Below are 25,704 nucleotides of genomic sequence, written 5' to 3' on the forward strand. Positions count from 1 at the left end.
TCCATGGCTCCTTTATTATTTTTCCTCAGAGGGACACCTGGTTCACCTTTAAATGAAACACTTATTAAATTTACTATGGGTGAGAAACTACACTAGGTGGTGGCTTTTTGTTTATAACAATTCACTTTCGTGGGAGAAAACAAGATTTCCCTTCTTATCCACAATCAGTTACCTGCAGCTCCCCTTCATTTATGATATATAGGGCACAAACACATTTACCCAGAGGGGATTCCACATTCAAGTAATTGTGAAACATTCACTACCATATCTAATATTAGTAGGGGCTGCAGAGCACCTCACATCCCTGGGTGTTCAGGATACACTGTTAGGCTGGAATATTATATAGGTAGATAGTATATATAAATTTCAAAAGAACTTCAAAAGAACAAGCATAGTGAGTTCAACATTTTTAATAGAAAGGCCACAATAGCTGACCAAAAACCTAAAGGATAATGTCCTAATCTCAGAGATTTGAGGATTGCTACTTGGAATTTCTCCTCATTTTTTTTAATGTCACATTTGATTGGCTAGGAGTCACAAAACTAAACTAAATTCCTATTTAATTCATCAAGTCAGGAAATGAATGATGGGGAAAACATATTAATACCTGAAAGGAGTATTTCTACAGTTCCCTTACCACTGAAATACCTTGGTCATTTACAGACCTAATCTAGGGCCAAGTATGACCTTAAGAGATAAGCCTGGCGAGGTGAAGGACTTGACCAGTGGTTCATATTAACTGGAAATGGAACCCTGCATTTCCCGTTCAGTCATATACTGCCCCTTACACGACTTCTTAACTGGCTAGCTTTCTTGAACAAATAATTCAGCCTTTCTATAAAGCTGTAAAGTTGCTCCCCTACCCTTAGGGAAGGGAAACAAGAAACACCAAAAAGGCGGCACCATCAGCTAATTCTTCGTAACAGATAAAGCAGTGAATAATCTGAATCCGGATCCAGAGCTCTGGCCCACCAGGTCTAAAACCTGTACTCGAGACGTGAGAATGGATGGGAGGGAGAGATGGAAGGAAATGCTAGTAAAATTACCTTGACCATACGGAAACGCGAAGACTTTCTCACAGACTTAAAACCTACCAACTTTTCTCAACAAGCCATGGTAGGCGGGCTGAAGCAAATGAACTCGCCCACGGTGTCGGCTCAGACCCACTGTAGCGCACCCCATCATGGCCCAAGACGGGTTTTGAAACCCTTCACACAGCTCCTCAAAGATCGCGCCAGAGCCAGAAGAGAGGGGAATCATAGCGAAAGTCTGCACGGGTGAATGCGTAATGAAAACGGGGCCAGTGTGCTCTGGCGGGATTACGGTAGCCAGCACGGGACCTATGAAATCGGGGTTCATACAGCCTAGCTCTCCCTCAAAGTTCTCCTACTTGCCAATATTGGGGCGGGTTCACACTGGCTCTAAAAAGAGAATTATCACCACGCGCTTTCGGTTCCGAGCGCCCCTAGCAACCACCCGAGATTTAAAGCGGAAAAATGACCCTTGTCCCGCTCTCTCCGGACCAACCCAGGCCTGGCGGGGAAGCACGTTGGCCCAATCACCTCGGCGGGAACGACGACAAACCAATAGGAGGCAGGCTCAGAGGGCGGGATGAAGGGGTCGCGGGCGCACGCGCAGTTGGGAGTAGGGCCCCGGTTCTGTGGCAGTGTGGGTGAGTCGGCTGTTGGTGGACGAGTGTTGGCCTTCAGAATCCCCACGTAGCTGCTACCGCCTTCTGCCCTCGCGATGTTCCTCACCCGGTCTGAGTACGACAGGTATACGTGTGGCGGGGGCAAATTGGGTCGGGGTTATGGGTGTAAAGGACCCGGGCCCGGCTGTGGCCTGGGTTCTGCCGTGTCATGGAGAGCCTCAGGATCCCGAGCCTGACCCGGCCCGGAGATCTCTTTCCCTCCCGGGCCGCCGCTGTGATTCCGCAGGCTAGACCGCTCCAGTCGGCGACACTTGCCCTATCGCCGAGTCACTGCTGGATCCTAACTTGGTGCGGAAACGAAAAGCTTCGCTTTGTGGTTGTGGAAGAAGGCTCAGGGTCCGGGACTCTGACCTTTAACCCGGAGAACGCCAGGGGTGACCACCTTCTGCGTTCATCTTCTCGTGCTACGTCTGACTGCGTTTTTAAAAAAACGTAAATATGCTGCCTAGAAGAAAAAGCACCTAGAGATTATTTAATGAGTTTGCTAATTTCAACTCTTTCCTTCTAGGAGAACAACCTCGTTTTCCATTTTTTTAGTTGTGGGTATAGAGTAGCCCTTCCTTTAATTGAGTTGTAATGGGACATGCTGGGATGTATATAATTTCTTCAAAAGCGTGAGGGCAGTCTAAGCTATGCTCAGATAGTTGTGTCTGGAGTCTGATTTTAGACGAACTGAAATTCAGAGTGATTCTCAAGAGCTTTCTCCTCGTGCTGATTGCTAGACCTAAGCTTTTTTGACTTTTTAATAAGTTTAAAGCAAGTTATTTTAAGTGTGTGTCGAAGGCCAAATCTGTTTTTGAAGTCAAGATTGTGATATTTGTTTGTTTGTTTATTTATTTATAGGAGAGCAAGGCAGAGATTTTTATTTAGAGATAAAGTGAGAGGACAGAGCTCCTGGCTCATGCCAGGAGGGGACAAGAGAGCCCCTGATACTTTTAAAAAAATTTTTTTTATTAAGGTATGATTGATATACACTCTTATGAAAGTTTCACATGAAAAACAATGTGGTTACTATATTTACCCATATTATCAAGCCCCCACCTATACCCCAATGCAGTCACTGTTCATCAGTGCAGCAAGATGCCACAGATCTACCATGTGCCTTCTCTGTGCTACACTGTGCTCCCCATGATTCCCCACACCATGTGTACTAAACATAATACCCCTCAATCCCCTTCTCCCTCCCTCCCCACCCGTCCTCCCACACCCCTCCCCTTTGGTAACCACTAGTTCATTTTTGGAGTCTCTGAGTCTGCTGCTATTTTGTTCCTTCAGTTTTGCTTCATTGTTATACTCCACAAATGAGGGAAATCATTTGGCATTCGTCTTTCTCCATCTGGCTTATTTCACTGAGCATAATGTCCTCCAGCTCCATCCATGTTGTTGCAAATTGTAGGATCTGTTTCTTTCTTATGGCTGAATAGTATTCCATTGTGTGTATGTACCACATCTTTATCCATTCATCTACTGATGGACACTTAGGTTGCTTCCATATCATGGCTAGTGTAAAAAGTGCTGCTGTAAACGTAGGGTGCGTATGTCTTTTTGAATCTGAGAAGTTGTATTCTTTGGGTAAATTCCAAGGAGTGGGATTCCCGGGTCAAATGCTTTTTCTATTTTTGGCTTTTTGAGGAACCTCCATAACTGCTTTCCTTGAACTAGCTTACATTCCCACCAGCAGTGTAGGGGGGTTTCCCTTTGTCCGGATCCTCGCCAGCATTTGTTGTTCTTAGTCTTTTTGATGCTGGCCATCCTTACTGGTGTGAGGTGATATCTCATTGTGGTTTTAATTTGCATTTCCCTGATGATTAGTGATGTAGAGCATCTGTGTTGAGGTGTGGAAGTTCTTTATATATTTTGGATGTTAACCCCTTGTTGGATATGTCATTTACAAATATATTCTCCCATACTGTAGGATGCCTTTTTGTTCTGTTGATTGTGTCCTTTGCTGTACAGAAACTTTAGTTTGATGTATTCCCATGAGTTCATTTTTGCTTTTGTTTCTCTTGCTCGAGGAGATGCATTCAGGAAGAAGTTGCTCATGCTTATATTCAGGAGATGTTTGCCTATGTTGTCTTCTAAGAGTTTTATGGTTTCATGACTTACAGTCAAGTCTTTGATCCATTTCGAGTTTACTTTTGTGTATGGGGTTAAACAATAATCCAGTTTCATTCTCTTGCATGTAGCTGTCCAGTTTTGCCAACACCAACTGTTGACGAGGCTTTCATTTCCCCATTGTATATTCATGGCTCCTTTATCGTGTATTAATTTACCATATATGGTTGGGTTTATACCCTGATACTTATTTTTAAAAACTTTCAGGGCTTGGAAATGTTAAGTCATATTAGATTGTACACATACTGTAGACATTTTAATTTTCAGTTTCTGTTTTGATCTCAGTTTTCAGTTATTTATTTTTTTAAGCCAAGAAACGCAGGTGTTTTCTTTGCACTAGGTGGCTTGGGATGCTGCATTTCTTCGACTCTGTCAAAAGTTCTATCACCTCGGAACTACCACTTTTTTTGTCCTTTTACTATAGAAGATGTATGTGAAGTTTTAAAACTGATACCTTTTCCTACTATCCTATAAAATGACTTCCTGGTATTTTAGCTTCCAGAGAGTTGAAGGGAATCATCTTTGGGTGATACTGTGCTGGGTACAAGGCACTGTTCTAGTTGCTAATAATACAACAGTGAGCAAAATTAAGATCCTTGCTCTAATTTAGGAGACTGTCTTTTTTTTTGAGAGGGCATCTTTCATATTTATTGATCAAATGGTTGTTAGCAACAATAAAATTCAGTATAGGGGGGTCAACGCTCAATGTACAATCATTAATCCATCTCAAGCCTAATTCTCGTCAGTCTTCAATCTTCTGAAGCATAACGAACAAGTTCTTACATGGTGAACGAATTCTTACATAGTGAATAAATTCTTACATGGTGAACAGTACAAGGGCATTCATCACAGAAACTTTCGGTTTTGATCATGCATTATGACCTATAAACAATCAGGTCAAATATGAATATTCGTTTGATTTTTGTACTTGATTTATATGTTGATCCCACATTTCTCCTATTATTATTATTATTTTTATTTTTAATAAAATGCTGAAGTGGTAGGTAGATGCAAGATAAAGGTAGAAAACATAGTTTAGTGCTGTAAGAGGGCAAATGTAGATGATCAGATGATCAGGTGTGTGCCTATGGACTAAGTATTAATCCAGGCTAGATAAGGGCAGCAAGACATCCACGGATGCAGAAGATTTCTCTCAAAGCAGGGGGGGTGAGGTTCTGAGCCTCACCTCTGTTGATCCCCAAATTCTCACCTGATGGCCCCCCTGCGACTGTGCCTGTCTTAGGTTGTTCCTCCCTTGAGGAATCTTACCCGAGGGGACTGTCTTTTTAAAAACTATTTACAAAAGTGATTATAGTATGAGTCAGAATTGTATTCAAGTCATTAAGTTAAAATCAACTCTGGGAGTTTTGATAAGAAATTGTGTCAGTATTAGGAGGATCATGGAAAACTTAAAGGAGCTGATATTTAAACTGAGTCTTGAGAAAGAATAAGATTTTAATACATATGGACAGGGAGAGTCAGTAGTTTTGAGGCAGAGAATATAGGGTGAACAAAGGAGGGGCAGTGAGAAAGCACATTGCTTGTTTGGGAAAATCCCAGCCTGTCTGACACATGATTTACATATGGGAATAGCTGGAGATAAGGGATGGTCCTAGATATTGGATGATTTTTAACGTGAGGTTAAAGAGTTTGGTTCTTCCTCTGTAGCAGCTGTGTGCCATTAATTTTCATTTTAAGAAGTTATGCAATCAACTGTTTTATAGGACTAATTGGATTAGGAAAGGAGGAGTCAATACCAGTTAGAAGGCTATTACAATAGTTCAGTGAAAGGTAATGAGTACTGAAAATGGAAGGAAGTGGGTGCTGAGTTATTGTAGAGGAGGAATTAATGAAGATGTGACTCGGCGTATGGTTAATATGGGAGAAGATGGGGAAGAATGAGTCAGATCATTCAGAACTTTTTAGCTTGGGAAACTGGGAGTAGAGGTGTTTTAAAATAAAATGAAGTACGAATGGCAGGAGATGGAGCTGATTTTGCAAGGATAGCTGGATTTATAGAGATATTTCAAATTGGATTCGGTGCTAATTGGATATCCAAGTGGAAATTCTGAGGAGGTATTTAGAGTAATCAGGGAAGAGGTCAAATTGGTAGTAAGAGAATTGGAAGTAGTTGGTGCCTGGCATAAATCAAATAACCCAGGGAAATAGTGAAGTTTGAAAAGAGGGCCAAGAGCAGAGCTCACATGAGGGAGGTGTCGCGCGCCCCGTCCTCGCCGGCAAGAACAGCACGCAACAACAGCAGGATTCTTCTGCAGAAAGCTTTATTCTTCAGCTCTTTGTGAAACAAATGAGTTGGGCAGGACCCAGAGGGGAAGGAGAGGCTTGCTTATATAGTTCTCATGCTCTGACCTGGTTGGTGCGGCTCCATATGCCTTATTAGCATAACAGTTTGGTGGGTCTCATTGGTCCTTATGCCAAGGCGCAATTAGCATGTAGTTTAGTGGTATGGGATGATTTGTCATTAGGAAGTTCGGGGCCTTCCAGCTGCCCTGCATTGGGCGCTATTTTCTGAGCGCGGCTGCCAACATCTCCCCCTTTTTTGTCTAACAGAAGCTCAAGGCGGAACTTGCCAGCAGAGGCGGAGACAGAGGCCTGACCTCCATCATACTTCCTGATGCCCCCTTTTTGGAGAGGGGTTCTGGGCATCTACCCCTATGCAGTCAGGCATGCCTCTCAGAGGGGTCCAAGACCTCTTGCAGTGCTTTGCCTCGCATCCTCTGGCTGGCGTTGGGACCGCTTGGTACAAAGGGTTTGGACCTTTTTTCTCAACCCTCTTGCACCATGAGCTTCTTAGAGAAAGCTGTGATTAAGCAATGAGGTACTCGGGCCTGGTGCAGTGCCACATGGGCTCAGGGTGCAAGAGCTACCTCAAGCTAAAGCCGAGCTTCCTTCTTAAGCATATTGAGCCACACTTGGGGAGAGGCGCCAACGTCTATCGCCATTAGGGCTTGAGCAAGGATCACCTTGTCCTGCTTATGTTGGTTGCGCAGTCTGCATAACAACCAGAGTAAGAGCATGAGACCTCCAAGCAGGAACACGCCCATCCCAGCCATGCCCGCCCACTCCTTGACGTGGGAGAGAGCTCTGAGGAACCAGGAAGAGAGTCCTTCCGCTACGGAGATATCTAGACGGGTGGAGTTGATGTGGATAATTTCTCGCCGCAGCTCTTCTAGTGTCCCATCGAAGTCTTGGGACCAGTTTCCTGAAAGATACTGGGACAGGTCTCGTGACAGATTAGCTGCCCGTGTAAAATTTTCATATTGAATGCTAGTGATGCAGAGGGCACGATATTTCCGCTCACATCCCAATTGGGCCATTTGCCAAAGCACCTCCATTTGTTCCTCTACAAGGTCTATGCGCTGATTGAGGATCATTATTCCTCCTTTCAGTTTGCCATCAAGTGTGGACTGTTGGTCCAGGGCAGAAGCTACTGAGGCTGCAAGGTTATTGAGCTCTGTAGCCGATTTGATGGAGGTGTCTAAAGCTATACCAGCGGCGGTGGCTGCGACCGCGGTCGCGGAGATCAGGAGCACTATGGCGGCTGTAACGCCGAAATCGCGCCTTTCTCGAAACAGAGTCATGGTGTTAGGGGCGTCTACGGGAACAGGGACCCAACGGGGGATGCGGACTACCAAAGCATTGGTAAAGTTACGCGCATCCCAATACTGAGACAGAAAGCAGGTTTCATTGGAGCAGGAGTCAAAGCTACTATTGGATAAGATAAACAGAAATGGGGGGTATACGCATACTGGAGAAGGTGGAAAAAGGGAATTAGGTGACTCTGGACCTGATTTTGCTGAACACGTGTAGTTCTCGTTGTTATGGGTCATGGTCATGTTCCAGTGTGCGCGCGTGTGGTTGTTCTCGCACCAAAAGGTGATATTTTTTACACCGATTCCCCCACCCTGGAGGGCGGAAAAGGGGGAGAGGTCGGTACACGAGCCATTGACTCCACACAGCATCCATTTATGGAAGGGGTTCATGCTCAGCTGCTGACGAAACTCGCCTTCGAGCACCTTTACTGGCCACCAAGCCTCATTGGCTGGCCGTCCCTCCATATCTGGGGAGATGGTAAACTCCTGCCTCTCAGTTGCCCACATTACTACAGTTGACTGACAGTCAGTCCAGGGCCACAGCTCTCCCTCATAGTCGCCCACACAATGGGAGGCATATTTGGGTTGACGAGGCCTGTCGGTGGAATTGTTCCTGGGAGAGTGTACAAATGTGCCATTGATCCAGAGAACCATCTGGTGGATAGTCATGTTCTTATAGGGCGGGCTCCCTTCCTTATTAGGCCCTTCAAATTTAGCTGACATAACGGGGAGGCCACTGGCCTCTAGAATTATGTCACTGAACCATCCGTATTTCCTCCGTTTCAGGGAGATACAGCCAGCTAGATTCTGAGTGGTGAAGCATAATGACCCATTAGTTACGAAGGATCGGTTTTCTCCCAACGGGGCTGTTAGAGTGTCCTTTTCTAGGTAGGGCAAGTTCATACTAGAGTTGGTGGTGAAAAAGCGGGGAAAAACGGCTGCATTGAAACGGACAGGCATAGGCTTAGGAAAGGCAGACAGGATTCCCCATCTCAATACTCCCTGAGTCGGGGTCTCCAGTGTCAGGAGCAGGGTCAGGAGGTACAGCGAAGTCATCTCCTTTGTTTAGGACTTTCCTCGTTAGGCGCTCCGGGATCCAGAAGGGATTTTCTTCACCCTGGGGGAAAACACACACAGCTCCCCTGGATCTGATTATGATTGGATCCGGGCCCTTCCATTGGTTAGATAACACGTCCTTCCATTTTACTAGTTCTTGTGGGTCTTTTGGCCACTGATTATGGCAATCCGCTGCTGTATGGCCTTGAGCATCCAGATTCAAAAAATTTATAGTGAAAAGTGCTAGGGCTATGGCAGTTTTTGGTGTGGGGGGTATATCTTCAATTCCCCCTTTTTGTTTAAGTAAATAGGATTTGAGCATGCGGTTCACGCGTTCCACAATCCCTTGACCCTGTGGGTTGTAGGGAAGGCCAGTGATATGTTTTATCCCCATGTGATGACAAAATTGAGCAAATTTTGTAGAGGTATAGGCTGGGCCATTATCTGTTTTCAGGATTTGTGGTAAGCCCCATGCGCTCCAAGCTTCAAGACAGTGCTGGATGACATGGGAAGCTCTCTCTCCTGACAATGGGGAGGCAAAGATGACTCCTGAACAAGTATCCACGGATACGTGTACGTATTTAAGTTTCCCAAAAGGTGAAAAATGCGTCACATCCATTTGCCAAACTTGTAAAGGCCTAATACCTCTGGGGTTGATCCCAACATGAGGTGTGGGAAGGAAGCTGCAGCAATGTTGGCAGCTAAGGACAATGTTCCTAGCTTCGGCCCTGGTTATGCTAAACCGCTTGCGCAGCGTTTCGGCAGTGACATGAAATTGTGTGTGGAATTTTGAAGCTGTGGTGATAGGGTCTAGCAGGGGAAAAGCTATATTTCTGGTTGCGAGGTCTGCCAAGTGGTTGCCTTGGGTCATAGGCCCGGGAAGGCCTGAATGTGCTCTGATATGAGTTATATACAAAGGAGATTGTCTATGAAGTAGTGCTGATTGTATCTGTTTGAACAAAGTGGCTACTGGGCTGGACGCTTTGATTAGCCCGGCCACTTCTAGAGATTTGACTGCATTAACTACATAACAGGAGTCAGACACAATATTTAAAGGTTCAGGAAAGATTTGTAGGACCTCTAAGACTATGCGACATTCCACTATTTGTGGAGTGTCAGGCGTGTAGCCTTTTGTCACAACTTTGCCATCATGGACATAGGCACCTGTGCCTGTCTTAGACCCGTCCGTGTAAACTGTTTTTCCATGAGGCAGCGGGGTTAGGCTAGTGACCCGAGGGAATACTAGGAGATGATTTTTGGCGAAGTTGATGAGGGGATGTTTAGGGAAATGATTATCAAAGGTTCCTGAGAAACTGTAAGCAAGTATGGCCCAATCATCGTTCATAGCACATAATACTTGTATCTGTTCTACGCTGTAAGGGGTTATAATTTTAGCTGGAGCCTCTCCGAAATGTGTCATGGAGGTTTTTACTCCTCTCAAAGCAAGTTTGGCCACGGCTGCCGGATAGTACTCTATTGTCCTAGCCTGAGAGGCTTGGGGATGAATCCAGATCAGTGGGCCGTGCTGCCATAAGACTGCTGTTGGCAGCTCTGGGGTGGGAAGGACACACAACTCAAAGGGTTCATTCTATTGCACTCTATTTAATTGTGCTGTCATCAAAGCCTGTTCTACTTTGAGAATGGCTTGTAATGCCTCAGGTGTGAGGGAGCGCGGTGACGTTAGTTGTGGGTCTCCTTCTAGGATTTTAAACAGTGGTGTCAACTCAGTGGTGGGTATCTTTAAGTATGGGCGCAACCAATTAATATCCCCTAGGAGTTTTTGGAAGTCATTCAAATTTCGCAACTGATTATGTCTTATCTCAAGCTTTTGGGGGCAAATTACATCTGTGTAAATGGTTGCTCCTAGGAATTTGCTAACACTAGATTTTTGGACCTTCTCGCTTGCTATATTCAGTCTCCAATTTTCTAGGGATCTAGTGAGATCTATATATGCTTCTTCTATTTCCGCTGGTTGTGGGGAGCAAAGAAGGATGTCATCCATGTAATGGATGATCTTTAGCGTGGGATAGGTCTTACGAATTGGGTCTAGCGCCCGCTGAACATACAGTTGACATATGGTGGGACTATTTGCCATTCCTTGAGGGAGGACCTTCCACTGAAATCTGGCATCGGGTTGTTCATGGTTAATAGCTGGCAAAGTAAAAGCAAATCTTTCCCTGTCCTTGGAGCTTAGAGGTATAGAAAAGAAACAATCTTTAATATCTATTATGAGCACTTTCCATTCTTTGGGTAAGGCAGAGAGGAGTGGCAGTCTCCGTTGTACGGGTCCAAGCATTCTCATTTGAGCATTTACTGCTCTCAGATCATGAAGCAACCTCCATGATCCTGACTTTTTCCTGATTACAAATATGGGTGTGTTCCATGGGGACACAGAGGGTTCTAGGTGTCCCACTTGGAGCTGCTCTTGCACTAAGCAATGAGCTGCTTCTAATTTTTCAGAGGATAGGGGCCACTGAGGAACCCATACGGCCTCCTCTGTGAGCCAAGGTATGGGCATGGCATCTTCAATGGCCCCTATGAAAAACCCAGGCCATGACGGTCATTCTTTACTTTGGGCAGGATGGGCTCTATGCGTCCCTGTTGGTGTTTCCCCAGCCCCTTGCCAGGGATGTATCCCATGTCCATCATCATGCCTTGGGCGGGGGTGGAGTATTCATTAATGAGTTTGAGGCCTAAGTCTCTCATGACATCCCTCCCCCATAAATTGACCGGTAGAGGGAGTACATAAGGGTGACTGTACCCTCTTGTCCTTCAGGGGCTCGCCATTTCAATGGTTTGGCACTAATTGAAGGGCTTGACTCATATCCTAAACCTTGTAATGAATGTGAGGATTGGGTCACAGGCCACTTGGAGGGCCACCAGGTTGCAGAGATAATAATACTTTTATCTGCTCCAGTGTCTAGGATTCCCTCAAAGCTCTTTCCCTCTATTTGAAGAGTTAATTTTGGTCTGTCTGCTAAATCTAATACTATGAAGGCTGAATCCCAGTCAGAGGAGCCGAAGCCCCTTTCTCCCCTCTCCGTGTTGGTAGCAGGATAATTGGCGTGGAGACTAGGTAAAACTAAGAGCTGGGCTATGCGGTCTCCCGGAGATATAGGGTAGATTCCTCTAGGGGCCGAACACATGATTTTTACCTGTCCTTCATAATCTTGATCTATGACTCCGGGATGAACTACCAGGCCTTTCAATGCAGCAGAAGAGCGCCCTAGGAGTAACCCAATGGTATTTGGTGGTAGGGGGCCTTTAAAGTCTGAAGGGATAGGCTGAACTCCCATCTGTGGAGTCAACACTATTCTGGTGGTGGCACGGATGTCCAATCCCGCGGAACCTGAAGTGGCTCTCCTTGGGGGGCCTGGTTGTTCCCGAATGACACTTGCGTGCTGGTTGCCCCATATATTTGCGGGCCCTGGTGACGGGGGCCCCTCTGGGCGTTTTTTGGCAGTTCTAAGGGTTTCCCTTCTATATCTTTAATAGACCGGCACTCATTGGCCGAATGCCTGCCTTTCTTACACTTAGGGCACAACCCAGGGGTCTTTTGGGTTGTTTGCTCTGAAACTGGGCTCTTGCATTCTCTCTTTATATGCCCTAATTTCCCGCATTGAAAGCATTTGATACTTCTGTTAGTGATCCTGGCTTGTTTGTGGCTCTGTAATATGGCCGTGGCTAGGCCCGCATTGGTGAGTGGCCCTCCTATTTCTCTACAGGCTTTTAGCCATGCACTCATTCCTTTTTGTTTCCAGGGTGTAATCGCCTGTCTACACTCTTTGGTACATTGTTCAAATACTAATTGCTCTACCAGGGGCATCGCTTGTTCCTGATCTCCAAATATTCTGCCTGCGGCCTCCATCATACGAGCGACAAAGTCAGAAAATGGCTCGCTCGGCCCTTGAATAATTTTTGTCAAATTGCCGGACACTTCTCCTTTGTTGGTGAGGGCTTTCCATGCCTTGGCGGCCCACGTGTTTATTTGTGCGTATACCTGTAAGGGGAAGGCGGTCTGGTTGGCTACCCACTGTCCTTGGCCCGTCAGCATATCATATGACCACGCAGGCTGTCCTTCGGCCGCATTTGCGCGTGCCTGGGTCATACTGATATCATGCCACAATGCCTTCCATTCTATGTATTGCCCCATACTAGAAAGGCATGCCTTAGTTACATATTGCCAGACTGCGGGTGTCATGGCTGTCTCTGTTAATCTCTCAACTTGTGCTATGGTATAGTTGGCACTGACCCCATACGCTCGAACGGATTCCGCTAAGTCTTTAACTTGTTTATGACTCGGGTTGGTGAGAGCGTACACCGTTATCCTCAAATACAGGAAACATTTGTCTAATTGCCTGAAGAGTATCTGGGTGGCAAAAGGAGAGTGCGCCACTCACGTAAGGTGGCGGGGCAACGGGCGTCGGGGGACACCCTACTTTCATTTTTTCCTTGGTCCGCTTTTCAACTTTGCTGGTTCCCTTACTTCTGCACTCTGCGGTTTTATTTTCTTCCCCTTCCTCTGCGGACGTTAATTCCTCCTCAGATTCCCTAGTGGAGAGTTGGAGGTCCCTCAACTCTTTCCAGGGGTATTTACTATTTTCTCCGAGGCGATCGTCACTCGCTTCTCGGGGTTCTTTCGCTTTTGCCCTAGGCGGGCTTTCTCCCTCACTCTGGGGTTTCTTTACTTTCGTTTTTGTGGCCTTTTTTCGGCCGCGCGCGCTCTCTGTTTCCCGTTCCGTTTCTGACATGCTCTCTTGGATATCTGTCAATGCTCTCTGACCTTCTTTTATTACCTTTTCACATCTCTCATCTTGCAGACAAGCTCTAATCAGTTTCCAGAGGGGCCTGGTGCCTCCCCTCAGGCTACCCTCCTCCTCCTCTCTATCAAGATCTTTCCCCAGTTTGTCCCAGCTCGGGATTGAGAGGGACCCTGAACAAATGAACCAGGGGGCCACACGGTCTATCTCCTTCACAAAAGATCCTAAGACTTTGCTGGAGACCTTCAAGTTTCGCTCTTTGAGAGCTGTCTGCAGCGCCGTGACTAATGACGGTGCATTCCCCATGGTGCCTCCTTATTTACAGAGAACCATCAACCATCATCCTAAAAAGCAGGGGCCTCTCGGAACTTACCCCTCCGGGCTTTCTTCTGACCTGCAGTTCTGAATCCTCTCCAGATGTCTGAAGGGTCCTCCCTGTGCCGGTGATGTTCTGGTTCCCGGGTTTCGGCACCACTTGTCGCACGCCCCGTCCTCGCCGGCAAGAACAGCACGCAACAACAGCAGGATTCTTCTGCAGAAAGCTTTATTCTTCAGCTCTTTGTGAAACAAATGAGTTGGGCAGGACCCAGAGGGGAAGGAGAGGCTTGCTTATATAGTTCTCATGCTCTGACCTGGTTGGTGCGGCTCCATATGCCTTATTAGCATAACAGTTTGGTGGGTCTCATTGGTCCTTATGCCAAAGGCGCAATTAGCATGTAGTTTAGTGGTATGGGATGATTTGTCATTAGGAAGTTCGGGGCCTTCCAGCTGCCCTGCATTGGGCGCTATTTTCTGAGCGCGGCTGCCAACAGGGAGGATTTGGTAATACATCACTAGGATGAAGTTCTTGAATTAGTGTGAAAATACTGTACTTACATACTACTTTACACTTTACAAAGTTATTTCATACTCTGTGCAGTTCAATACTGATTGTCTTGTGACAGAAGGATAGGTTGTTGCGTTTTCATTTGAGGGAATTAAAGCTAGTCACTGGCAGAATTAGATCTTAATCCCAAATCTTCTGTCCTCAGTATTTTCTCTCAGTGATTTTTAAAAACTGTTCCTAAGAGTCCTAAACTTCCATTTTTAAAAACCCTCTGAAGCAAACGGGAGGCTAAGATGGTGGGATTCTCCTTTTACCTCTGATTTAGCCGAAATAGTTGCCGGAAGCAGTTAGTGGAATAGTTGAAAACTTGGTCTCTAGTCAGATTGCCTAATTTCTGATTCCGTCTGTGCCTTTTATATGTAAAATGATTTGAGGCATATTACTTAACCTCTTTGTGCCTCACCTTCCTCATCTACAAAATAGTATCTACTTTAGAATGCTACTTCATTGGATTGTTTTGAGGATTGAGTTAAACCATTTAAAGGTTTTTAACATGCCATATAGTAGGTATGCAGTAAAGGTCAACTTGTACTATCTGTTTTACATTCTGGGCATATGTATAAAATTCCTTTTGAAAAAAGTTTTTGATAAATTTGAAAGCACTATTGTATATCATATTACATGTTATAAAAAACCAAGGATCATAACTATTTTAATTAATTTGTTCAAATATTTTTGAAGTGTCCATTGTGTGAAAGTTTTTATAGCTAAGACCATGATTGATACATCTTTTCCATAGAAATGTCCAACAGACTGGAGCAAGGAAAGGTGGGGGAAGTGTTTTAGAGAGAAAAGAACTCTGGCTTGTAATTGGTATAAATATTTATTGAGCAATGAACTAAATTAGGCTTTAGGAGCTATACAAATCTCAGCTTATTGTTAAGATAACAATGCTAATTCATACAAATAAATAGAGAAATGTGACTGACTTTCACTAAGAAGTAAAAATGAATGCACAGAATGGGAAAAGAATAAGGATAAATGGACATTTTCTTGGGAATTGCCTGATAGTTTGGAGGATGTGAATTTACGAAAGGTGTTTCAGATTGATAATTGAAGCTGAAAGTCTCCTGCTCTCATTTTATCAGTTTGAAGACTTTGTGGGAGTGGGGCTGAGCTGATCTATACATAGGTCCCATTTCCTTGAAAAGCTGTTAATGTACATAAAAATAGCCACAGATTGTCGTGGGCAAAGGAGAATAAAATGATATGTATGTATGTCACATAACCATCTGAGCTAGGTGTCAAGGAACTTGAGTTTGGTGTCCTATGCTTATTTTTTCTGACAATTTTTAATATATATATATATATATTTTTTTTTATTGTAGGGGCGTGAATACTTTTTCTCCTGAAGGAAGGCTGTTTCAAGTGGAATATGCCATTGAGGCTATCAAGGTATAGTATCAAGTGGTATTTTTTAAATTTCATGGCAATGTAACACTCTGCTGGCAGAACATTTGGAGGAAATGTGTTTTAGCTATTCCTTTAGAAAATGTTCTTTTCTCCCTTTAACAGCCAGCCACTATTAACAACTAATAATAATTTCAATCCCTTTCCTAACATCCATGTTAAAATTTTTTATGTACAACTGCTTCTGTACGTATAACCACTTCATAATTATGTACGTAGCTATTTCTCAGTAGGGTCAAAGGACATGTTTGTGTTTATAATCTTGTTGGCTATAAAGAGAAGGGTATAGAAGTTCAAACCTTAGCACCTGGGAGATATTTTGAACAAACCATTTAACTGAGCACTTGTATTCTTATTGGTAAGGTTGTAAATTTGTACTGGACAGTTTGGGGACTGAATAAGAGATGTGTCCTATTATCTAGTAACAAAATCAAATAGTTCGAACCAGTATTCAAAAAATTAGTTAGAAAGTAAGTTATTCATACTTAGTTATCACATGGAATCTATATTTGTTGAATTATGGATAATTAAATTCTTATTTAGGTTGTCTAGGATAAGGTGCAGGTATCAATATTTTTAGGGACTCCTCCACTGCTTCTTTCTAACAAGGGTTGAGAATCACTGATCTAGTCCAACCCTTCACTCTGTGCTACAGTCATCTCTCTCTGCCAACAGCCTCTTTTGTATAGTTCTAGTGACAGAATATTTTCTTACTAGATGGCTCATTCTGTTTGAAAGCTTATAATAGTTTAAAATTTTATCCTTGTATTGAATCAAAGGCATAGCTTCTTGAAGTTTCTTTCAGCTGGCCCTAGTTTTGCCCTTCAACCATTCAGGATGTTTAAACCTCTTCCATAAGAAAATTCCTTGCAGAATTGAAGAGAGCTGTTGTGTTTCCCTCTGCGTTGCCTCTTCTAGAAAGAGTGTATTGGGGGAAATGGTTGTACAAGAATCTGGAAAAGGGCAAGAGAAATTTTGATTAGCAGAAAAAAGTAGAGAAGCATTATGATAGAAAGTGGGACAGAAAATGGTGGGCCAGCTACAAGTGCCTATTTCTGCCTATCATCTTTGCCCTATAGTGAAACCAAACATTACTATGAAGTATGAGGCTATCACAATTCCAAGCTGTGGTATTATTTTGAGCTGCAGCTAAAACATCAGTTCTGTTGTGTAAGCCAAGAGTAATCCTCAGGTTTTGGGGTGGTTCTTAACTCCCTTAGTGCTACTAATTTCCAGATTACTTAGAGATAAAGAGGTGATAAATGATCTCTGTAGCCCTAGGTTGGGCTAGGATAGAGATAGTGATGTGGCCCTTTATGAATGTGACTTAACCTGTGTGAAAATTCAGGCTTTTGGCATTTAAACAACCTGGTTGTTGCCTTGCCAATTTAGGAATAACCAATGAGAAAGCAGTTTGATAATTTTAAGGATTTAGTAGTATGAATGGAGCTGGCGAAATCACTAAATATGGCTGACAAGTAGAAATTATCACTTGAAGGTGCCATACGGGTGGCATGGTGAGATATAGCTCGCAAACGTGGGGAAAAAATGACTTTAGGTTTCTTGGGGGAAGGAGTGGAAATCTGTGACAGCATCAGAATTACTGTATTATATTAAGCATCTGGACATTGGTTGCTATGCTAGTAAATTATATTAAAGAAATAGCACATAGAGTCAGTTCAGATGTTCCCTCCCTACCCTTCTGCTTCTCCCCAGTCCCCATCAGGAGGTGGGGGAGGGTAGAGTTTAAGCAGAATTGTAATATTGAAATATCTTGGGATAAATGTATGTGTACAAAAGAATATTATCTTGATTTTGATATGCTTTATAAAGTAACTTGTCTCAAAATTGTTGACCCATTTTTTAACTGGGAGCTTGGAAGTTATTTAAGTTGGACACTAAATTGACAGGCTGAGGGTTTATTCTTGGGCTCTGAGAGCACTTCTCTGCAGAATAATTAGAGTACCCAGGGGCTGTTGACATTTTGGATTGGAAAATTCTTTGTTGTATAGCACCATGCTATGTGCTGTAGGGTGTTTAGCAGCATCCCTGGCTTCTGCCCATTAGGTGCCTGCCAGTAACACTCACTTTTTCAGTAGTAACAACCAAAAATATCTCCAGGCTGTGCCAGTGTCCTCTAGGGGGTAAAATGGCTCTCAGTTAAGTACACCTCTGCTAGATTAAAAAAAAAAATTTAGGCATGAATTCTTTCATGCTTGGTCGATTGGAAATTGAAGATCTATTCACTATTCTTAAAATAATTAGAGAATGACCGAGTACCAAATTAAATTATCTGGCAGTGATTTTTGTTTTTTATTTTATTTTTAAGGCATACCTGCATGTAGTTTTAGAGTCAAAAGGTAAAATAGTTTTACTAACCTTGTAACAAAAACAGGAGTCCTTGAAGTCTGTCCCCTTTATCTTCAGCTTCCCAGAGGCAACACTTTAGTCTTTTAACTAATGATTTTCTTGGCAATTACTTCCATATCTCTAAAACGCAGATTTAATTTTTTTGTTGTTTAGGCATTATACACAGACTTTTCATTATGGAAGATAAAGATTTCTGTCCCTGATGATAGTTTCCTACTGGGATGGGAGTAAGGCAAACCTCTCAATATCTATCATAAATACCATACTTTTGTTAGATCATTAGTCAGTTTTTATATTAGTATGACAATATAAAAACTATTTGCAACCGAGCCATTTGTTCCTGAACGATACTGTTTTTCTGGGAGTTAATAACTGTTTTAAAAATTTGGTTGATTCAGTATGTACATGTCAATAATTCATCCCCCAAAGTCTCTCCAAGTTATATATGTCCTCTTAAAATAAACAGGCACATAAAATACCCTCTTAAATATTCTTAAATATTTGAGCCTTCTGATCAGCTTCACTCAGGATTACTTGTTCTGTGGGCCTAGTACACAGCTAGACACTTAGGATCTTCTGTCAACATCATCCTAGAGATTCCCTTTAATTCCCTCTCATGTTAGATCCCATATTGTCATCTTTTTGAGTTTGGTAGAATGCATTCTCCCGTATTTTCATAAGAAAGTATCTTTTAATGTCCAAGCTCTTTTTTTTTTTTCTTACTTGTATCCTTTTTTGTTTTATGGATGAAATATCTTGTTTTTCTTTAAGGTTTTAAACATTTTTTTTCCTTAGATTTTTTTTTTTCCTTGAACTAGTTTAAGATTGTTTAGAGCTATGCTTTTCAAACTGCAGGTCCTTACCCGTTAGTGGGCATTGAAATCAGCTGAGTGGGTCTTGGGAACATTTCTTTTTTAAGTGGAATAAAGCAGTAGATACCAGAATGCTTTGTCCCACCAAAAACCTATTGGTGGTTTTTTTTTTTTCCATTAAATTGTTTCAGTTACATCTGTTTATTTGTATCTATTTGCATGTTTTGGTCATAATATAAAATATATTTCTTAGATTTTCTATAGATTTTTATCCTTCTCTGGAAAAAACTGCCTACTGTCATTTCATACATGGAGGGTGTTTCTGGATGCTGGCTTCTGAGAGCTGAGTGGGGAAAGAAGGCTGGAGTTCTTAACATTAAGTCTGTCAATTTTTACTTAACCCCACTGTTCACTGTAGTACTCCTGCCTTTAACTGTGCTTGGTGTCCCTCAATCCAAAGATTCTGTTTTACCTTCTCCAGAGTCTTCTGCAGGAGTGAGGGTGGGGGCCATCAGCCATATTTACAATATAGGGAAGGGGATCTAGAAATGAGTCTGTTAAACAGACATTGAGCTGCTAATCTTGTAATTTTTAGCTTCTCCATTTCTATTTTCAGAGGTCATTGTTGCCACCATTTCCTTTATTGGGGGTCCTATGATACAAATCAGGTTGTTTCTTGACTTTCTTTAGTACTGGTTTAGGATTTGGATTTTTCAGGTCCGCTAAGTAAATTGTTATTAACCAATCTTTTTTCTTCAAAAAACTATGGGTTTTCTTATGTCTTTGTCCTAGTGTATTTATATCCCCTGTCATTTTTTTTAAGCCCTTTAATCTCATATTACCAGGCTTGAGGAAGGGGTAGAGCTAATGTATTCATTTTAATACCTTTAATTAAAAGTATGAACTCTCATTTTTTTCACAAAATTATTTGACAGTTCCATCTTCTGTAAGTTATGTATTTATCCACTGATTAAGAAAACACACAATAAAAGCTGGTATATACATTTAGTAACACTTCTAAATAAAGTCACAACTCTATAAATTTGAACAATAATCCAAATGTATATGAGACATCATTCAGTCTGCAGGTATATTAAACATATTATGCATAATGATTCATGGAATTCTTTGTAGTGGTAGGCTTTAGAAGTCTGATGCTTGCACAGGCTGTCATTGCTTTGTAGAACTAACTAAATATAATGGTAATTTAGAGGTGAGAACACATATAGTTATGGAAGGCTTTAGAAATGATGGGTGGGATTTGGGGAGGCAGGGGGAAGAGTATATTCCAGAGGACTCAGTGTGAATAGAGGCACAGGGTAGATAGATGTGTAAGGGGATAGCATGGGATGCAAAAATTGGTTGGGCTCTACCTGAGGGATTTCTTGTTAGAGAATAATAAGTTACACAGTTGGAAAGAAAAAGTGCAGTTCGATTTGGAGGGCTCTGGAAGCTTATTTGGATTTTATATTACAGGCAACATAGGGAGATATTACTTCTTTAGAGAAGTCTAATGAAAATAGCTTTTTGTTAGATCAGGCAAGCCATGACTGAAAGATACATTGGGAGAGAGAGGTTAAATGTGGAGAGACTAGGGAGGCTTTTGAAGCAATCTAGGCATATCATAAGAATAACTAACTTTGCTGCTTATTTATTATGATTTAGGTACCATTTAAAGTATTTTATGTATTAATGTGTTTACTCTTCTTGATGTAGGTATTATCATCATCCTCACTTTACAGATAATAAAACTGAAACATACAGGGGTGAGTGACTAGGATGGTGGCATGGAGATGGAGAGATGGAATTAGGCTGTATCATGTGACCTTGAAAGATTAAGTTAGTATTTTATGTTGGTGTTGGTTTTTTTTTTTTTTTAATAGAATAATTTTCTGGGGTCACATAGATTTGAGGAATAGCACCCTTTTGGGACAGATTACAATGACAGGTGAAAAAATACAAGGTCCAGAAAAAACATTAGTTTTATTACTTTCTTGCCTGCTGTTTAGAATCTTCCCCTCTCCAAAATACTGGCCTTAGAATTGATGATATTCCAGATGTTTTTAAGACTTCATTGAACGTCTCCTTTAGAAGCACAAAATTTTGTAAATTGGTGCTGGAACAGAACATCACTTAGTAGGGTGCTCCTTATCTCTCTGCATACTAGATACAGCTGATAGAGGTGTCTGTCTTGTACAGATAGATAGACAGATTCCTGGTAAGTATGTGAGAGTGTTCTTTGACCTGTACTTGATAAGCATAACATATTTTTCTTTAGCTTGGTTCTACAGCCATTGGGATCCAGACATCAGAGGGTGTGTGCCTAGCTGTGGAGAAGAGAATTACCTCCCCACTCATGGAGCCCAGCAGCATTGAGAAAATTGTAGAGATTGATGCTCACATAGGTAAGAAGTAGGGGAAAGCTGTTCTGTATGATCTGGGCCTGGATTAATTACTTGTCTGTGATGTTCCAAGGGTGGTTCATTAGATGCACATCCTATACCCTTGTTAGCTACCTACCATGTTTTAGGCTGTAGGCCAGTGTACATAATATAGGAATACAAAGTAGTTGTAGGACTCATCTACTCCCAGAGGTTCCTTTCTCCTTCAGATTTCAACTTGGTGATATGATGGTGTGGAAAATGTTAAGGTTGAATCATAGGCCAGCTCCCTGTGATAGCTAGGTCTTCATTACCCTTGTAGGAGGCCACCAGGAGCAGAGGATTCTGGTGAAGCAGAGACTCATGGGGAGCAAATGGTGTCCACTAAGAAAAGAGAAATTCTTAAAGATCTTTAGTGTGACTTCAGAGACTCTAAGAATAATGGACTTTGACCAGATCAGTCCTCATCCTTTGTTTTCAGGTTTATCTTCCTACTCCCTGTCTTCCTCTAGCCCCATACTACCACAGCTCCTCTTTTTGGTCTCTGTTATAATTCCCCTGCTTCATTGTAGCATTTCAGGGTGAGAAGTTTTACTTACTCATAGCAAGGCATTTTAGTTGGCTATCCATATTTTTTGAAGCTGTCTAGTCAGCTAACTAAATGAAACATTGGTTTAAAAAAAAAATTGCTAAAAGGCATCAGAACTAAATGCCTTGGTGACTCTGCAAGCTTGACATTATCTTTTTCACAGATACAGAGACCTGACATTTAGTCTTGAGGTTAGAACATTGTGTCTACTTTATCTAGAGTGACCTGTCCTGGAGACAGGTCATTGTTACTTTGTTCAACAAATTGAGAACGTACTATGTGTTAGACATTGTGCTAGTTAACAGGGATACAGAGAGGAATGAGACATAATTCTTGTCTTCCAGGAGCATATAACTTACTTGTGGAGGTGGACATCTAAATAATAAATGCAATTAAGTGATGTAGGTATTAAGAAAGGCTGTAGTATGTGCTTAGTAGGGGTACAGAGAAGGAAGTAGTTAGTTTTACCTGGGGTCAGTGGTAGTGGGCTTTCAGTAAAGGATTCCATAAAAGTGATGCTTGAGCTAAGTTGAATTCTAGAAGATAAGCAAATGCACTTACCTGGGTATAGCAAGGGAGAGCATTCTAGTCAGAGTGACTAGAAGTAAGCAAAGCCTTGGTGGTGTAAAACATAAAATACCCTAGCACAAGCAGTTTGGTATGACTGGGAGGTGGACTGTGGCAAGAAATGAGTCGACATAATTTCTGATGGAAGTCCCTTTTATCATGCTAAAGAGCATGAATTTGATTCTTTTGCATTGAGGGGAAAGGTTTTAAGCATTGAGTTAATATGATCAGGTTAGGATTTTGGGAAGACCATTTTGATAATAGGGTTAAAGGTAGAGTGAAGAGGGCTGAGACTGGAGGAAGGGAAACCAGATAAGAAGTTTCTTAAAAATCAAAACAAAGAGATGGCAATAGCTACTGAAGGGAGAGGTAAGGACTAATGCAGACAGGTTAGTCAGATAGATTGGTAGAGAATGGGATCCGATTGGTTGTGAGGGCCAAGGAAAAAGATGGAGTCTAGAAGGGAAATAACTTGATTTTGTGGTATACCTAAATAAATACAGTAAAAGGAGTCTTTTGGCTTTATAGATCTGAAATGTTCTAGAAAGAACTAGGCTGGAGATTTAGATTTGGGTCGTGACTTATGAAGTAACAGCCATAACCTTGGCATCTTGGACCATTAGGCATACTTTATCTCTAATTGGTTTGTATTTGGTCAGGGAGATGAAAAGGATTCTGATTCTAGGGCCTCCCACTGTAGCTCATAGTGAGATGGTTGTTTTTTTAGTTTGTTTGTTTTTGTTTTTCTGTATTTCTGTTGGGGTGTTAGTGTTTGCCTAATTTGAAAGTACATCATGATCTACAAAGAGTGCTAAAGGGGATGCTTAAGGAGGGACTGTGTGGAAATTCATGTTTGATTAGTTGTTCTCTTCTATTGTTATAGCTGGATTTCTATGTCATTGTGGATGGTTTTTTATTTGTAATATAATTATACTTGTTTTCTGTACAGTTAATTTCCCATCTAAGCTCTTGAGTATATTGCTATGGGATTGCTAAATGGCTGTCATGGTTCCACTCCAGAATTTCATTATTTCCCGAGTGGATGAGAGAGTTCTACAAGGATTTGGCCACTGGGTCACTGTTGCTTTTACATTGCAGGTTGTGCCATGAGTGGGCTAATTGCCGATGCTAAGACTTTAATTGATAAAGCCAGAGTGGAGACACAGGTAAAATTAGCATCATCTCTCCTTTTTATCACGATGCTTGAGTTCCTTGTTTAGTGATGATACAGCTGCCTGGGCTGTGTTGCAGGTGTCTGTGTTAATATCAGATGTACCTGCTGGGGCTGGTTTAGGTAGAATTCCTAGTTACGACTTTTTGATGCTTGGAGTGTGGCCATCCAACCATTGCAGCTTTAGACAGTCTCTTGCTTCTTTTTGATTTGCCTCTTTACATAAAACAAGCATTCAATTGCATTATGTTCCCTAATTGGCTTTCTGTGGAGCACCATAGCAGGAGGTGGACATAGCTGAAGGACATTTCTTCCCCCAACTGCTTTTGCTGCTGTGCTTGCAAATAACAGTTCCCCTGAGTGAGTAATAATATGTACCAGGTGACAAATACTGGTCAGGAAGACTTTTTTTTTTATAACTGAGCATCTGCTGCCTAGAGAGTAGACTGATAAAAGAGTACTTGATGATTAATTTTTTTTCATTTATTTGGAAGTTTGAGATCAGTACTTAGGTAAGAATTTAAAACCAACAGACTGATAAGATATGGACTTTGAGGATAGGTGGCACTCAGCATTCAACTTGTGAAAAGACTAAACTTCGTGCTTTGAGGGGTTAACTTTGTTTTTCAGGGGAATAATCCTCTAGTTATCATTGCTTAGAGCCCTTTTGATAAGTTTATTTCCGGAGCATTTCTTTTCCTCTCATGTAGTTCCCAGCATTCAAGTTTAGCATTAAGGAAAACGCTGAAGCTTGAGCCTTTAGTTTCCAATCGCAGTTTGAAGGGATGCATGTAGTGAAATGGGCTGTGTTTATGTCCTTCCTATTTGAAAGGTAGGTCATGCTTTGCTCTTCTTCTAGAACCATTGGTTTACCTACAATGAGACAATGACAGTGGAGAGTGTGACTCAGGCTGTGTCCAATCTGGCTCTACAGTTTGGAGAGGAAGATGCAGATCCAGGTGCCATGGTGAGTGTGACCTTGTGTCAAGTTATCTTGCTGTTCTGTGGGACTTAGGACATTTGTCCTCTGAACAGTCTTTCCCAGCCCCTCTCACCACCACCCCCAGCCACACTTTATATCCATTTATCTTAATATGATTTGTTTCTTTTGGTTCTAGTCTCGTCCCTTTGGAGTAGCACTGTTATTTGGAGGAGTTGATGAGAAAGGACCCCAGCTGTAAGAACCTTTTTGCCATTTCTTCCTGCTTCCTTTTTGGGAGAATTATTTTGATTTCTGGTGGGAACTGGTAGTTTAAATCAACTGAGAAGATAATTATAGAGTTACAAAAACTGAAGGGTTTCTAACTCTAAAGTTCAGTGAGTTCTGTGCTGTTTATACCAAGACAAATGTGGGGATTCTATGAAGAATTCCCTTATTAGAACCAATGCTAATCTGGAAAAAATTAGAAGTAACTTTGTTATTATAGTTAGTATGTGTTTTACAGCTTTATTATGGAATACTGATTTGAACCCTATTCTCAAGTATTATTTAGCTAGGCATACACAAGTGCCATATTTATATATTTTATACCTCTAAATCCCTGAGGAAATTACTCATTTTCTTAAACATTTTTTAAAAGATCTGGTTTCTCTAGGCATAGAATATCTATCTTTTGGATAGGTGCCTCAGTATTTCGGTGGATTTTCCTGGCTGCAGGGCCAAGCATTTATATTTTTTAGTGAAACATTTTTTATGTAAAATGTCACTACTCTAAAGCATTTTTATCCTCTTGGGGGCTTTGCAGGTTTCATATGGACCCCTCAGGGACCTTTGTACAGTGTGATGCTCGAGCAATTGGCTCTGCTTCAGAGGGTGCCCAGAGCTCCTTGCAGGAAGTTTACCACAAGGTAATTAAGTGTTCTTACAACTTTCATTTTATTATTATTTTAAAATCAAGGTATAACTTACATACAATAAAATGTATAGACTTAAGAGTTAAGTTCCATGAGTTTTCACAATTACATACCCTTGTAACCACCACCTAAAAGAAAATACAGGACACTTCCATCACCCCCCAAAAATGCTTGTTTCCTTTTTGGTCTCTCTTCCTCCCTTGCAACCATATTTACCACTGTAGATAGTTTAGTCTGTTGTACTTTTTATAAATGGAATCATAGTTTATGTTTTTGTATCTACCTTTTTTTGTTTGATGTACTGTTTTTGAGATCCATTCATGTGTTTGCACATTAATAGTTTCCTTCTTATTGCTGATTGGTATGTCATGGTATAGATGTAGCACAATTTGCTTATCTTTTATCTTC

The 25,704-nt window shown here is 41.9% G+C and overlaps 1 protein-coding gene across 1 annotated transcript in view; it reads left to right on the forward strand.

Annotated features, from left to right (window-relative positions):
- Positions 1 to 1,617: 1,617 nt before the first annotated feature.
- Positions 1,618 to 25,704, forward strand: part of PSMA5 (proteasome 20S subunit alpha 5) — a 44,113-nt gene continuing 20,026 nt past the window's right edge. Inside the window, exons 1-7 of the mRNA XM_073234454.1 lie at positions 1,618 to 1,775; positions 15,471 to 15,537; positions 21,013 to 21,139; positions 23,370 to 23,437; positions 24,302 to 24,409; positions 24,561 to 24,619; positions 25,188 to 25,290. Of these exons, the coding sequence (XP_073090555.1) occupies positions 1,747 to 1,775; positions 15,471 to 15,537; positions 21,013 to 21,139; positions 23,370 to 23,437; positions 24,302 to 24,409; positions 24,561 to 24,619; positions 25,188 to 25,290 (561 nt within the window). The 5' untranslated portion in view covers positions 1,618 to 1,746. The remainder of the gene's footprint in view (positions 1,776 to 15,470; positions 15,538 to 21,012; positions 21,140 to 23,369; positions 23,438 to 24,301; positions 24,410 to 24,560; positions 24,620 to 25,187; positions 25,291 to 25,704) is intronic.

The sequence above is a fragment of the Manis javanica genome, chromosome 4 (assembly GCF_040802235.1).
Source record: "Manis javanica isolate MJ-LG chromosome 4, MJ_LKY, whole genome shotgun sequence".
NCBI classification, from domain to species: domain Eukaryota; kingdom Metazoa; phylum Chordata; class Mammalia; order Pholidota; family Manidae; genus Manis; species Manis javanica.